Source organism: Triturus cristatus, chromosome 4_1 (assembly GCF_964204655.1).
Source record: "Triturus cristatus chromosome 4_1, aTriCri1.1, whole genome shotgun sequence".
Classification (NCBI taxonomy): Eukaryota; Metazoa; Chordata; class Amphibia; order Caudata; family Salamandridae; genus Triturus; species Triturus cristatus.
This window is the reverse complement of record NC_140585.1, coordinates 1,208,325,159-1,208,342,182: the sequence shown is the minus strand read 5'-3', so window position 1 is coordinate 1,208,342,182 and position 17,024 is coordinate 1,208,325,159. Positions and strand designations below refer to the sequence as shown.

Genomic DNA, 17,024 nt, shown 5'->3' with positions numbered 1-17,024 from the left:
ACCATGTGTCCATATAGGTTAGATATAGATATACTATATCTAAGTAAGAGGTGATTACACCAACTTACCCCAGCTGAGGGATCGGCCAGTTGTGTCAAATAGTGAGGCCAGGCCAGGGGTGGCATAATACATGCTGCAGCCCCTGGTAGGCCTTGGATACACCTATGTCCTGGGTACCTGGGGTACACTGTTACAGGGTCTATAAGGTGAACCAGTTCCAATTGGTAATGCACCTAGTGTGCATTGGCATTAATTTAGGGAGAGAACAGCAGGGCTGTGGGTCTGATTAGCAGGCCCACAGCCACACTAAGTCATAAAACCAGTGAAGCAAAAGCAAAAATTTGGGGTGACCATAGGATAGCAGACCCTACTCTCCTACAGCAACCAAGACCTACTCTGGTGCCGTGACCCTCTCAATGGCTCCCTTGACCAAAAGAGCTGACACCTCCTGGTGGAGAAGCGCCAAGTGATCCTCTGACATGCAATCGAAAGACGGTGGCATGGAGGGAGGGGTAGTCTCAAAGGGGAGAGAGTAGCCCCTTCAGACCATCTGCAAAACCCACCTGTCTGACGTGATGGATTGCCAGTGGGGGAGGTGATGGCGAATCCTGCCACCTACTGGCCACTGATGTGCCTGAAAGGTCAGACTAGGAGAGTTAGGAGGCTGCTGCAGGGGGGAAAGGGTGGACTGGCCTGCCCGCTGGGTCCCACGTCCGCGGCCACGCAGAGACTATGCAGCTTGCGTGGGCCGGTGGCTGAACTGGGTCAGACGTGGTGGGGTGGCCCTTCCCTAGCCAGGAAAGGGGCGGAAGGCAGACTGTGGGGGATGGGAGGACACAGGGAGGCTCAAGGATCTGGCCGTAGCCTGAGAATCCTTAAAGCGCTCCAGCACCGAGTCTGGCTTGTCACCAAAAAGACGACAGCCAGGAAAGAGCATGTCCAGCAAGGTTGACTGAACATCCACCGAAAAACCAGACGTCCTCAACCAGGTGTAGTGCCAAAGGGCTACTGACGTGGCAATCGTTCTGCCCAGAGAGTCGGTGGTATCCAGTCCACAGCGGATTGTGAATTTTGCTGCATCTCTCCCATCCGCCACTGCCTGGGAGAGAACGGCCCGGGCCTCCTCCGGGCACTGAGGCAGCACTTGCGCAACTGTATCCCAGACTGTATGGGTATAGCGGCCTGAGAGACATGCGGTATTCACAGACCGCAGCGCCAAGCTGGAGGAAGAGAACTTGCGCTTCCCAAGATGATCCAGCTTCTTGGATTCCCTATCCGGGGGCGAAGAAGGGAAGGCACCCTTGGTAGAAGAGGCTTGGACCACCAAGCTCTCGAAGGAAGGGTGTTGGGTGAGGAAAATGGGATCGCCCGGAGCTGGGCTGTGGGGGCGGGCAATCGTCCAATCCACAGGAGCCTCTGTGTTGGGCTTGGACCAAGTGCCCAGAAGGACATCCGTGAGGGCTTCATAGAAGGGCAAGAGGGGTTCAGAGGAAGTTGCTGCCAGCTAAAGCACCTCTGTCAAGAGGTTAGTTCTGACTGCTACAGTAGGGAGCTCCAGGCCCGAAGCCTCTGCTGCCCTTCGCACCACCACTGCATAGGGCGCTCCCTCCTCCGTGGCCACGGTAGGAGGAGAAAGCATGCCAAAGTCTGGGGAGCTATCCAGGCCACTGACGTCACCCAATTCCTCTCTCCAGTCTGGTTCTTCCAGCTGGTCTGTAAAAGGGTCCAGTGAGCCCTCCCAGTCCTCATCACCCCCCTCAGGGCGATAGGGAACACTTGGGATGAACAATAGAACAAAAGTACCGTCCGGCGTCGGATTCGATGTCGGCCGACGTCGATCTGGCTCTGGGTCCATCTCGAGGATTAGGATGGGGACGGCATCGGCCAGGGGAACGGCCGGCGTCGGGTGCGTTGTCGCCAGTATAGGCACCAGGTATGGTAGAGTAAGGTCAACCGACATCGATCGGATCCAGGCCTGGATCCATGGGGACCCGCCGGAGCCGCCGGCATCGAAGGCCCAGAGCCCCCAACTGGCTCCGCAGGGCCTGAAGGCGCACCAGCAGAGTGGGGCTGCCGAAACACACGGAGAGCTTCGTAGAACGTACGAAGCTGGGCAGGGGACACCCAGGATCCCAAAAATGGGGGCGGGGGGGAGCTCGGAGTTGCCCCTGTCTCAGGTGCCGGAGACGGAGCCTTAGACTGACGATGCTCCGAGTACCGCATTGCATCAGCTGACTGACGGGGGTAAAGCAAAGAGCAACAGTGCTTCTTCACCTTCTTGTGCTTCGACTTACCCGAGGAGTGTGAAGACGAGGTGTGATTGCTTCGCGACCGATCTCGAGATCTTCCCCTCGAGCGAGACCGGGAGCGATGCAGAGCCGACTGCCGGGCCTTCAAAAGCTTTTGTGGCCGCTCCCGCAAAGACTTCGGATTCATGGCACAACAGTAGGAGCACAACTTCAGGTCATGGTCGCGCTCCAGGCACCACAGGCACACGAGGTGCAGATCAGTCACGGACATCAGCTTGTGACAGGAGTCACAAGGCTCGAATCAGGTCTGACATTGGGACATCCCTCGAGCACCAGGAGTCGAAGATTCGAAAAAAGCCGTTCGTCAAAAAAAGTTTAGTCAAAAAATTACTCAGGGGCAAGCTCTCTCTGGACCTGCGCCAGGTTGGTAAGGAAAAAGAAAATATTCACGTCAGCGTGCAGGGGCGGCGTCTAAGTAGGCACCGTGATGTCATCCCGGTGACCACAACACCGACGACAGACACTGATTCGACCAACGCCACCTACCGATGCACTGGGGTACTGCTGAAGGAAAATTCTCCAGACCAAGTCTGACGCCTGGGGGTAATTTTGAGGTAAAGAATCTATAACTGATAGTGTCTTTCAGATACATTTGTTACACACTCAATGCACATATCCATATGAAGGCCAATCAGACGTAGAGTGCAATACATAAATACATCGACTTCTTGTTTTCAAACCGAAGATTGCATTTCCTCTCCATGGCAATCTTGTTCATTTTATACTGTCCCAAAAAGGATACAAAGCAAATACTGGCCTATGTCAAACTCCTCTAACACCAATAACATCAGTACAAATGGCACAACTCAACTATTGACAGTAAATGAAATTTCTCTAAAGTCCAACAAAGTGGATTCCAATCCGTCACAGGAATGAAAACTGCAGTAGAAAACATCATAGAGGATCTGCTCATCACCTATGAAAAACGTCAATATCATGATTGATCCTGCTTGACCGTTTTGCAGCATATGATATGGAGCACCTGACATCTTACTGCTACACATATGCTTCACTTTGGTACTTCAGGGGTGATGGCTCTCACTTTTGCTGTCAAGATATACAAGAGGATGCCGATTGAACTGTACTACACCCAAATTTACCAACTGACATTTGCATTTTTCTTTTGGGCCAATCTCAATACAAACATTTAATCTGTTAACTAGGCATGGCCTTTCAAGTAAACATAGTACCACCCTCTAATTATCTCACCTCCACAAAGTCATAGCACTACTTCACACAAACCAACAAGTCGAATTTAGCAGCGCCTTGGACATGCCTCCTCTGGTCTGCTGCACTGGAGTTTACACTGGCCTACCCTAAAGAGACACTGACCGATTTCAACAAGCGAATAACAAGGCGGGTACACAACTGGAAGAAATAGGCCTATATACTACCTCTTAAATGCATTTCATAGACTCTTTTGTAGCATCAATAAAATCCAAAGTCTTAAGCACCCTGGAAAAGGAGTTTTGGGACAAGGGCCACAGTGAAATGAAGATTCCAGATCAGTAGGAACACGCACAGTATTGGTCAGACGAAACTGATGCTGCTTAGACCAATTAACCAAGTTATCTTAGGTGGCCTGGCTCAAACTACTTGAAGGCTTCAACATAACACTTTCATTAACCAACATAGATGTGTCACTTTCTGATGCTCAGACTGATAACACACCAACAAAAAGGGACATAATATTTTACTTAAAAAGTAGCTAGTACTGTTCTGTCTTTGTAACTAATACCATGCCTTGGAGGTTATAAAGGTCGGTATTTTGTATACAGCAAAGTGCTCAAGTATTCGCAAAATGAAATGTCTAGGGATATATTTTTAATTTTATTAATTTACAATCTCAGTGCTCACAGATAAATAATGAAATGCAAATGATAAAACTATACTCATAATGATTACAGACTTTAAAAAGCATAACCAATGTAAAAAAGCAGTTTGCATACATTTATGGTATTAGCATAAAGAAAACAATCCCTCAACTTTATTGCTACACCAGATAATCTTGGGCTTGATGCATCAAGTGCAGTGGGGATATAAACTAGCACCTACAAATAAAAAAATAGAATTTCTATTCTCAATTTTAAATTACCAACCTTTGCATGTCTGCGACTTGCCAGGAACAGCCCCCCAGATATAAGACTCAAATAAAAATGACAACCTCTTGCCTCAGAGCTGCCTAATAAAATGGTATAACTCCCAAACCTGCAGAGAGAAAAAAGGCTGCTAGTGCCTTACAGGATGACAATGTGCTGAACAAAAGTTAAAAACCTATACCTTTATCTACATAAACCTTTTAAAATAAAAAACAAAAACAAATCAAAAACCAGTACAAGTCAATAGATGCACCCTAGGCCAAATTCATTTTCTTGAAATATTAAACACAATATAATGGTGAAAGGGAAAGTTACTTACTTGAAATTCTAGTTCGCACCATAGGAAAGTTCACTGAAGTGATCCCACATTTTAAGAGTTTTAAAACAAGAAATACTTTTGAAAACTGACCTGAAGGCAAAGGTTGTTCAGAAGAAACAATGTAATCTGAAAATCTTGGCATGATTTTTGAGAATTGTTGCCTTTGATCAGCTAATGGTCTAGGTAGGGATTAATGAAAATCCTTTTAGCCCTTAAGTGTATGGTGACCACTCCCATACGCTTTGAAAATGTTAATTTTAGCCCAAACGGGCTCTGTAGTAGTACTACTGCAAATCTCAGGTACAGCCTGTATTGTTCTCACTATTAGCATGTGGAAGTATGCATCCTGCAAGTCCAGTAATCCAGTTTCCTACTTTTAACAGTGAGAAAATCTGATGTAGAGTCAACATCTGGATCCTTTACCTTTTTAGTCGACTTTTGATTTTTAAAATCTAAGACTGATCTGTAATCTTTTTTTGGCCCTTCCTTTTCAAGCAATAAATGTCTTGAATAATGATACCTTTTCATCTTTGTGATGCAGGAATATATTCTGTTCCCGAATTTTTGGGGAGAATTTGAGTTTTTTTCTTTATGAACTGTAGCTGGAACTTCCATGTCTACTTCTGTGGTAAGGCAGGAAGGCACGCTCAAAAATGTAGAGCAGAACCATTTTGCAAAATGTTCATTCCGGTCTTTAGCTATGCTTCACCATCCTTCAAGAGGATCTATGATAATTCCCTTCCCCCACCCTGTATAGCAACTGGAGGCAGAGAAGAAAATAAGTCACGGACAGCTATTCTGAGACTCTCTGGCATAAGGTTACTGCTGAGAACCTCTTTCTGTCATAGACCTTCTCCGATGACACTGCTGCCATTGTTGAGGTTTCTGCTCTTGCTATTGCGGTTGCCAAAGAGTGGTTTGAATCCGTTGACGTTTGGTCTCATTGCAGGTGAATCGTTTTGGGTAATGATACGTGGTATTGCCTTCCTGGTGATAAAGATCAGCAGTGCAATGACCATGTAGAAAACACAAGTAAATACATAAAACTATGCTGGCACAAAGCAAGACAGAGCAGGAGAGTCTGGCTTTTTTGTACGCGGTTAAACTTGCAGGCTCACCCATGTGCCCTGCTCCTCAATTTTGAGCAATTGGATTGTTTATTTTATAGAGGCTTTTGTAGTCTCTTATCCTCTCTGCTTTCTTTTCTGCTAACTTCTTAGTGTGTGGATATGGAGCAGTGCTAACCACCAAAATGGTATATTTTTTTACTTGACTTTACATAAGGATCCCATATAGTCTTTATTATACAATGCTAAGAGAGTGTACTACAAAAACCCTCCCAAATTTACTTTCATTTTAAAACAAAAGGATGTTCCTCAGTTATGGAAGATACTCACTCTGAACCACAACTTGGTTGCTTGGCACGAGTATCTGCTGCCCATCAGATGTCTGTGCATATTGAAGTATTGTTGTTCCACCTTGATTACCACCAGCGTTTGTCATTGTTAATGCCTGCAAACCCTGCATTCCATCTGCTCCAGGGTTGGCAAACTGTAATGCTCCATTTGGGGCAATAGCAACTATAAGTGGAAAAGAAATAAAAAGTTAAATGTCACTAAAAACAAAAATTAGACTGACAATAAAACAGCGACTTTTAGGAATTTTGTTTTACTATAACTATAACTATAACATCACTGCCAAGAATTGATTCTACAATAAGTACATTGAACCAAACAAAACAAAAAAAAAATCCATATTATTGAGCAAAAAAAGGTAGGCCAATATATCTACAAGTGGCATACTATCCATATTTTACTAAAAAAAACCACAAGAGTTAGAAAAACCAATAGTTTACATCTATGTGAGAGCAATTGGCTTTGTCAATGACATTTAGCCTTATTGTACAGTAGTGTGGCTGATGTTGAGCATGGCTAAAGGTTAGTGGCTTGGCATAGAGGAGAGTGGAGTGTAGGGTTGTAGCGTAGACTGCCACAGAAATGAGTGGCGCAGAGTGGAATGGCATAGAGTAGATTGGTTTAAAGCGATACAGTGGCGTACAGTACAGTGGCGTGGAGTGGCATACAGTGGGGTGGCATAGATTAGCGTAAAGTGGTTAGACTTTAAAAAAAAAAAAATACTAATGCACATGAAATGGATTCCTGGTCTCACCCTTTTCAAGTGGTTCGGAATGGTCAGCTGTGCCAGCAAGATCATAATAATACTTCAAGAAGAATGTGGTCTTTGAATTTGGAGATATCCTTTCACATACTTACCTCTAAGCTCAAGTTCCTCTCCCTTATGCATCCCTAAGCACAACAACCAGTACCTCCATTTTCCATTTATTTGGTAGGGCATAAGGAGAGGCTGCTCAGTACTCAAACATACTTGGGAGATGTGGATCATCATTTTTTATGGCCAACCCTTCCTGGAAGGCCTATAACATTTATGAGTTTCTGGCAAGTAGTCCTCAAGCAGCTAACCATTATGACCTTTGTCTTAAGTCTGGTAAATTATTTTGCTTCCAGCACTGCAATTCATCCACGGTCTCTGAAGAAACAGCTCTTGTACTCACAGAGATCCTGGAATTCGCCCTGGGTCAAAAGGTGTTGCACCAGTGGAAGGGATATTTTGTACCTGGTGAGTTCACTAAATTGTTATACCTGGTGAGATCACTAAACTAGTAAAGCTTACTGTTAACTATAAGAAGGTTGCCTACCATGTTCAGGAGCCTCCTCTACCCTATTCAGAAGAGGTAACAATCGAATGCACACTTTTCCAAGTACTCCTTACAGGTCAACCACTAATTTGCAAGAAGTGGTGTCGTTGGATATCAAATGATCTATCTTCTCTGAAACTCATCTGAACAAGTCTGAAGCATCCTGGGCTTGTCAAGGCTTACCGCAGAGGGTAGATAGGGCCTTGACCAAACCCTCGGATCCAGATGTTCAGTCCGGCTCCTTCCTTAGACCCAGTATCACTAACATGATACTGGAGATGCCTGAGTGGATGCTTCAGTAGGAGAGGTTATGTAAACACTTCATCCTTCTCTTAAGCTGCTGAAACTACCGTTTTAAAAAAGCAGACTGCACAGCTTAAAAACTAAATGTGTGCCTGCTTTGGCACTGCAAGGGAAGAGATAAAAGTTTAAATTGGAAAAAGGCCCGGAAGAATTTCTAGGCAAAAGAAGCCTATAGAATCTATACACTGAGATAAAGGTGCCATTTCAGTTTTGCACGGTAAGCAAAGTATTGTGAGTCAGCACATCACATCAAATGTGGCCGTCCATCCAATCGCTGCACATTTGAGGTGAATGATTGCACTGGGCAGACCTTACACAACAGTCAACCATCAGAAAAAGACCAGGAGACTTACCCTAGTATTGATCACACTGAACTCATATCATGTCTGCATTGACACAATCAATAGTAGATTTCATTGGGAGATTTCCATATTGGCAACGCAAGATTTTATCATGCAACAAACTATACATTGAAGACACCTATGTTACATAAGGTGGAACTTAACCTGAATGTCACATTCACTCACAGGGTATTGGTGACAACAATATATAATTTGATTTTCTTATATAATGAACCCTATGTGCTTCTTCTTGTATTTTTTAATGCATATGATTGAAAACAAATATATAACAGACTTTTAAAACAAAAGGCGTTTAAGCAATTAATTCTCTATATTGCATCAACGTGTGTTTTTGCGGTATAAATCCTGACAAGAAATCAGGCCAACAGGGGCCTTTATTTTGCTTTCAGTATCCAGACATTCTCCAACTTTGTCTACCACATGAGCTCCTTGGAACAGTAGCTTGATGAATCACACTTTTTGGCATGCCAAAAGATCCTTTATTCAACACCCAAACAAGGGAAACAGTAAATAACACCTTTACAGTTTCCATTAGAACTTAACTGTCTTCTAGAAAGTCATGCAATATGCTATCTGCCCTTGTACTGTGCATTCATTATTTCAATTATTCCTGCTTTCCACCTTTAAATACGCTAATGCAGTCTTTGAATCATGTAATGCATTAGATCCGACTGCTGTCAAAAAGCTTCCCTATGATAAACTGCAATACAGAAGTGAGTTGCATTGGTGTATTTAAACTTATTATAAAACACAAAATATTGGCAGCAAGTTCTGAAGAACATCACAGAATTATACACATTTATCAATGACAAGGAGCAAAACTATTTAGAAATTATGGCATTTAAAAAAAATAAAAGCTATGTAGACACTTTACAAATACTTATTTCAGATAAATTGTTGGGAAAAATAAAAGGTATTCTCCCAACAGCTTCTCTACAGTGCCTAACAAAGAAACAACGTAATTTGTGATTTAATATGAAGATACGGATAGTCCTAATTATTACTTCTGCACTACAGCTAGAGACCGTGCAACAATACTTTCTTGAAAATACATCATAACCCAAAGATAGTTAGCAAGTTAACATTAATTGTAAATAAAACACAACGCATTCTGTGTTTCGCAATCTCTGTGTTCTAATGCACAAGCCATGGAGGAATATATGGTGAAAGCAGATGTGTGCGCAATCTTCTACATAGCCAACTAATCTCCTTAGTATCCTTAAAAGCTTTCAGTTTGAATCGTTATGCAGCTGGCCAGAACTCTCAGAGACAGGGCCAAAACTGATCTGGGCATTCAGATGTTATAAACCTGGACTCAGTTCGAATTATCCTGGTCTCCGTTTTACACAAGTTAAAGAAAAACAAAAACTATACATGTACTAAATTGTATGTACAGTGTAGGTATAAGGTAGATAACTAGAACACATACTGTACTGTCCTGTGCTGGTCTGGTAAATGGATGTGGGACCAGACATAGAAGAAACAGCAGAAGAGTCAGCGCTTTCTTCGTCGTCTTCACGCTGGTCTTCAGCAGAAAGATCGTTCAAGATTTTCCTACAAAAGAAACTCTGGTTCACTTTTAAAGGAAAGTATTTTGTCACAACAGCTCATAAGCCGCTATAAAATGTAGATGCTTCAAAAGGACTTAAGGGCTATGAGTCTTTACCTACTGGGAGTACAGAGTTTACTTTGTATGCTTAATAAAGTGTGGGGTTGCTGGCTCATTTATTTCACATGCTATGTCATATTAACAAAATATTTTCAAGTACTTCTATTAGTTTCCATACCACAGTGCTAAAAAGAAAAGGTCAAGTGTTGTAAAGTGGAATGACCATGATAGATTTTCTAGTGGCCACAGAGGCAAATATGTACCTGCTATTAAAAGGGTTTTTCATCGCTGCAAGGCATCAATAGGGTTGAAACGAGCACACTCAGAAAAAAGGAAAGGCAACAACAGGTGGGAAGTGTTGAGAGGAGCTCAGCAAAAAAAGATTTTCATTTCTGATGCAATAGTCCTCTATATTCCATTTTAGATCGGCATTGCACAACATAATTTGCTTGTATCTACAATCCACACTGCTAGAACAATGACATTGACTGCGTCTTGGAGTGCTGTTAAACTAAAGTGTAAGATTAAGAAGCTTTGCTTTGTTTATTAGTATGCAACACTGAAAAAGTCACTCAACAATAAACTGAAGCCCAATGGGTTAGATCCTTCTGCTGAACTCGTTTTCTAATATCCCCTGCATTTTGCAACATGTAAATCAACTAAGTAAAATTAGCACAACACAAATCAGAGTTTCTATGTTCCCAATTGTTAGTGAGACAAGCACACTTATAAATGTCCAAAAGCTAGAGAAAACAAATCTATACAATTGTGTTTTCTGGTGGTGTGAATCACACACCTCAGTCTTTTACAGTTTTAACTTCATCTACTGATATTTCCAAAATGTCCTCTCAAAGTTTTCTCACTTGTATGATGGACGACGAGCTAAGATTCCGCGGGCCTTCTTTGAGGAGTCTAGACTGTCGGACGAATCTTGAGAATCTTCAGTCTCTGATAAAGAGGCAACCTGAAAAGCATATCCAATTTTCATTTTCTAAACCATCAATGACATGTTAGGAAGAATAAAGCAGTTCAACAAAGGTGAAAATAAAAAAAATTCAAGATACAGCATTAGAAAACATTATCAGTCAAATATGTAGCTCCATCTACTGTCGACTAGAATTACTGGAAGAACTTGACAATTTGACCGTATCATTCATTTTAAATTTCAACCACATGTAAAAATCATAACCCACTGGGACTAGAAGGCAGGCCTATTCTGCAAGAAACAAAAAATCTAAAAGTTACTTCTTACCCACATACTATTGCATACATTCAGATTGGAATTAAACAAATCATAAAGTTATAAACATTTGAAAGCAAAGTAGGATGAAACAAATTACCAATAAAAGAGATCTACAGCCTTCCTGTAAGGTCATGTTTCCACTAAAGGCTTCTGAAGACCTCATAATGACTACAAGACCAAAGTTCAAATGCTTTGTGATGTCACACCATAGATGGTTGGCACAAGAGGACATAGTTGGCTAGTACACGAGTTATCATTAATAATATTTACTTCATAGGAATTGCCAAAACATTTTTAAGAGATATATTTTTATTTTAGCCAGTGTTATTTTAGGGATTGTTCAGTGTGGATCATTACAAGCAAAAACTATTTGATATTCTGAGTACAATTGAAAGAGTGTGAGTGGGCTTTCTACATTTCTATTATGTTCTATTTAGACTTTGTACAGTAAATACCAAGGATGGTGTGTACAAATGAGAAGATGTATTGTTAATGTACTATATTATTGCTGGAAATTCAACTTCGATAAATGACATGGCTGATGTGAATGGAGACAAAACTTTGTATGTTCTACATCTGCCACCATAATCATCAACTGCGAAGGTGTTAGGATGGAAGATTGGGAGGAACATGACAGCAGTCTCAATGGGCCTGTCAAGAGGCCATACTCAGGCCCCAAATCTTTTCGTAAGAGAAGGGCATAACATGGCACAAAATTGACAAAGACAGATCAGCATCTGGCAAGACAAAAAGTAATCAAATAATTTTTCAAGATCTCCTCTGGGTGCCCGATTTTCCATGAACACAAGTGAGTGAGCGAGTGAGTCTGGGAGCATTCCACGGCTCGCTCAGGGCCGCGTAGCTACTCCAGCAAGACAGGGAGGCTGCGGGATTAATCTTTGGGCCAGTGTCAGCACAACAGAAGAAGCTGTATGCCAAACACAAAGGTGTCTGCAGATACCAGGGAAAGAACTCGATGACTGATTGGCTCCTCAAATGTTTGCAGAAACAAGGGAAACAAACACAATAAGCACAGAAACAACTTGCATTCAACCTAAAAAGTCACATTAAACCTCAGTATCACTTAAAGTAAGTGCCTCCAATACATTGGGGGGGGGCACATACTACTGAGGCAAGTTACAAAAAGCGCTTGGATAAAGAATCAAGGACGGATGGAAAGACAAAATAAACACAAACACTCTTATGTCTGCTAAAATACACCCATTAACCTTGACTAAACGGCAAAGCATTCCAAAAGAGGGGAATTTTAAACATACTGCACAAACAAGGTATCTAGTTAGAATTAAAAAAAAAAAAGAAAGAGAGAAAAGAGTTACAAAGCAGAGAAATTCATTAAACCTACACTCCCTGCGCTCCTTTTCAGGTCGAGCCTAGAGCAGCGCGAATGCGCTGCCCTAGGAGATGACCTTTAGAAATCGGGCTGCACTTTTCAAGCACTCGTGCTTGTGGTGGCATCCACCTTGCGTGAGCGAGCAGTGGCGCGCAGGGGCCATCTGTCTCGCCCTCCCTTGTCAACCGGTTCCTTTTAAACAACTTTGTGGCTTTTTGATCTCTGCCAATTAATGTGCTACATATCTAGCAGCTGTACTTAAAAACAAATCATACTTTGTTAAAAGTATCTGCTAGCATGTATTTTTGCATAATACATTAAAACAGGGGCTGCTCTCCCCACACACCATATAAACAAGCGCACTCTCCTAGCACATGCTGCCTCTCTTCTCAAGTTATAGGAAGGATGAAACTTACAGTCAGCCCTGCTTTAACTTGAACCTGTGGCTGCTGTGTGCGCACAGATTTCTGGGGCCATCTGTTTTTGTGGCTTGTTGATCTCGGCCAATAACGGTGCTACATATCTAGCAGCTGCACTAAAAATAATGGTATTTTGTCAAAAGTATCTGCTAGCATAGCATACATTTTAGTATAATACATTAAAACAGGGGCTGCTCTGAGGGGCGTGGTTTGGACACCGGAGAAAATGGCGGCATAGCGCATTGCTCCTCCAGTGGCAATGAAACACGGAGTAATTTGGGAGTCACAAACTAATCCGTGAATGCTAATAATGAAGATTTTGGCGATCGGAGGTTAAGGTCTACCTCAGGGGTGAATTTGAGACTTCTAAGTGGATCCGACGGCAAGGTTTGAGCGAGTGCCCTGGAGAACGGCCACGAGCAGTACGTGCAGCCGTATGATCCTGCTGGACCCCGGGCTGGCGCTGTTGCTGCCTCCTCGAAGGAACGGAGGGGGCCACATTGTTACCACATCAAAGTGTGAGTAGGACTGGATAAAGGACTGGAGAAGGGTGGATATATATTATGCCCGACATGCTGGGTTTTTGCCGGTAAATGCCGACGCGTGGACGACGCAAAATGGCGGATGTGAGAGTCTCCGAGGCTCCTGTGTGTTTGTCGGCGAGCGAGAAAGGCAACAATAAGAAGGGAGGTGTGAGAAGTTGGCCTGATATGTAGTGCTCACTATTCTAGTGATCACTGTGTATCATTCCAAACGACCCTTATCGATGATTGGTTGTAAGTCAACCTTTTAGACCAGCTATCCTAGTAGCGTGGATACGAGCAGTCTTTAGGCTAAACTCTAGAGGGCGTGTTAAGCCAGCTGTTTACCATCACATATACCCCTTGAACACCAAGTGAAAGGACACCACACAAGTTGTTATGAAAATAAAAGGATATTTATTTATAACAAGACTACCCTGGCTCTTTATGAGTCAGGGAGCTAAGCACACTACAAAACTCTTAGGAAAATACTTCAGTTGCACAATTTACACAAATGCCCGAGGGGCACGAGAAACCATCTACACTAACAGTGAAATACGAATGGTTAGAGTCTGGAGATACTGATTCCGGAGTGATCCGATCAGTGGGACTAAACGAAAAAGGAACTGGACACTTGTAGAGCGAACCTGCGATGGAGCACCGAGATGCTCGAGTTACCTAGCCCGGAGGCTGCGGCTGCGTGAAGTTCGGCAAGATGTCGGGAGTCCTCGTGTAGTCTCAGGAGCCTGAAAGAAGAAGTTGCTGGCAGGCGACCAGTGACGATGTTCAGAGCGATCCAAGCCTGGATCGGTGGTGAAGGAAAACCTGAAAGCAGAGGGGACTCAGTTCTCAACCGCTAGCCAGCGATCGGGTGGGTACCAGGAGGGTACCGGCTGAAGTCACCTCGACCAGGTGAGTGGGTGACGTCGGACTCGGCTGTTCCTCGGACCAGGAGGCGCGGCGGCGACCAGGATGGAGGGCGAGCTGTCCCACGAAGGTGTCTGCTGTCGATGATGCTGGGCCCAGGAAGGGGCAGCGGATCTTGGCAGTGGCCACCCAAGCGGGGGAGTCAAGATGGCGTCGGGAGTGGACCAGGAGGGTCCGTGGTACTCCTCCGTTGAAGGGGAGCAAGAGCCAGTCTGGAGCACCCAGACTAGTGATGAAACAAGCGTGGTGCGTCGTGAAGAGGGCCACAAGCCGGTCGGCAAGTGGTCGAACAACGCGGTGAACAACAAGGAGCGGAAGGGCCCCCACGCAGATCTCGGGGATGCTGGGGGGGGCAGACTTCGATGCTGGAGCTGCTCAGGGTTAGGGCTTCTCAAACCCTAGGTGCACTCACTCGAGGGTCCCTCGGTGGGCGTGCTAGATAAGCGTCGTGCAGGTTCTGAAGATAGCCGGTCCCGCAGGTCTCGTCACACCTACGACTCTCAGCTGAGCTGATGAGGGAGGTAAAAGGTCAGAGATGGCAGGGAACTCGGGTCTCGTCGAGCTGGGCAGTCTTGATCCGTAGGAGAGACTTACAGCAAACCGCAAGCGCTTAGATGGTGCCTGCTGGTGCAGGGTGGCTACTCCTTAGCCACAAGGGAGAAATAGTCAAGAGTTCCTTTCGTGGAAAGTAGTTCGTGATTCGGAGTTATCCGATTATCTGATTATCCAATTTGGGAAGGGGACTCGCTCCTACCTTTATTCTAAGAAAAAGGGGCTGGCCCGTGACTAGGTTCTACCTATGGGTGGAGCCAGGAGGGGGGTGGTTACACCCCTATCCTTTGTCCGGCTTCGCGCCAGCTCAGGGGCTGGTGTGCCCCCGAAACTGGTTTGAGCCGGGCTATGCACAGTGAGCACCGGGGTGCCACTGGCAATCACCTTCCTTTCAGCCCTGCCTACCTGGGATACACAAACCCTGTCTGGGATGGTGCTAACACCGCCCTCGACAGGAAACCCTTTGTCCAAGCTCCCTTCGCTGGAAGGTCTCCCAGCAGCAGGAGGTCAGACTTGTGTCTGGTGGCAGCATCCATTTTGTGATGCTGAGGCTTGAGTCAACTTTAACCGGGGTTCAAGGTTACTTCCATGTCGTGTCCCTCTAAAAGGGGGGAATGCTAACCCCGTCACCAGGACTGGCGAGGGGTTCGTATTCCCATTCGTATGACACCTTACTCGACATGTATAGGTGATGCGATGCCAAAGTTAGCAAATAACCGCAAGGATTATAATGCATTAAAAGTAGTTGGCCCGCGTCACCATGGAACGGCTATTAGGACTTGGTTCCGCAAGCCGTCGACGGGCTCAGCTCGCGCCAGAGCACCGTCCCACATGATTCCCTGCACTCTGCCTTCAGGATTGTTAAGGCCTGCTATAGGAGTGACTGATAGGAATCCATGTGTCCATTTTAGGGTTTAGGTGTAGGAATACTACACCTACAGCAACGGGTGATTACACCACGTGGCCCCAGCTGTCGTGCAGCCAGTTGTGTCAGATTTGGGCGGCCATTCCGGGGGTGGCATAATACATGCTTCAGCCCCTGGTAGGCCCTGGGTACACCGATGCCCTGGATACCTGTGGTATGCTGAGACAGGGACTGACAAGGCGGCCCAGTTCCAATTAGTGGATGCACCTAATGTACATGTGTGTTAATTTCGAGAGAGAACAGCTAGGCTGTGGGTCTGATTGGCAGGCCCACAGCCGGAGAAAGTCGTAAACCAATGAAGCAAAAGCAAAAAATCTGGGTGATCATAGGATTGCAGACCCTACTCTCCTACATGACCCCCCCCCAAACTTTGGGACAATAAGCTAACCTTGACCAGGTGAGTCTTCTTGCTCTAAGTGGAAATACCTGGAGAGCCCATCTGCATTGCCATGATCAGTGCCAGGTCTATGCTCCACTGTGAAGTCCATCCCCTGTAGGGAAATGGACCACCTAAGTAGTTTGGGGTTTTCACCCTTCATTTGATTTAGCCACAAGAGGGGCTTATGGTCGGTCTGAATCTTGAAGTGAGTGCCAAACAAGTATGGCCTCAACTTCTTCAGGGCCCAAACCACAGCAAAGGCCTCCCTCTCAATAGCTGACCAATTCTTCTCTCTGGGGGTCAGCCTCCTGCTAATAAAAGCTATGGGCTGGTCATGACCATCAAAATTCAGTTGCGATAGAACAGCTCCCACACCCAGCTCCGAAGCGTCTGTTTGGACAATGAATGGTTTGGAGTAGTCTGGACTCTTTAGGATAGGTGCTGTGCACATGGCCTGCTTTAGGTCATTGAATGCCTTCTGACAGCTTGCTGTCCACTGAACTTTTTTTGGCATCTTTTTACTTGTCAGGTCGTTTAGCGGGGTCACAATGGATCCATAATTTCTGACAAATTTCCGGTAATAACCAGTCAGGCCCAAGAAAGCTCGAACCTGAGTCTGGGTGGTTGGAGGAGCCCAGTCCTGGATGGCCTGTATTTTGCTCTCCAATGGTTGAACCTGGCCTCCACCTACAAGGTGGCCCAGGTATACAACCTGTGTCTGCCCTATCTGGCACTTGGTGGCCTTGATAGTGAGGCCTGCCTTCTGCAGGGCCTCTAACACTTTCCTCAGGTGGACCAGGTGATCCTCCCAGGTGGAGCTAAAGACAGCGATATCGTCCAGATACGCCGCACAGAAGTCGTCCAACCCAGTGAGAACTCGATTCACCAGCCTTTGGAAGGTGGCAGGTGCATTTTTCAAACCAAAGGGCATTACCACGAACTGATAATGCCCACCCGGGGTAGAAAATGCTGTTTTGGGCTTGGCCTCCT

The 17,024-nt window shown here is 45.0% G+C and overlaps 1 protein-coding gene across 2 annotated transcripts in view; it reads right to left on the bottom strand.

The window, feature by feature from the left end:
• Window positions 1–17,024, bottom strand: part of ATF1 (activating transcription factor 1) — a 209,544-nt gene that overhangs the window by 117,899 nt on the left and 74,621 nt on the right. For both annotated transcript variants that reach the window (XM_085654542.1, XM_085654543.1), the window contains exons 3-5: window positions 10,581–10,681; window positions 9,538–9,662; window positions 6,125–6,307 (exon numbers count right to left, since the gene is read on the bottom strand). In XM_085654542.1, coding sequence (XP_085510668.1) covers window positions 6,125–6,307; window positions 9,538–9,662; window positions 10,581–10,681 — 409 coding nt within the window. The remainder of the gene's footprint in view (window positions 1–6,124; window positions 6,308–9,537; window positions 9,663–10,580; window positions 10,682–17,024) is intronic.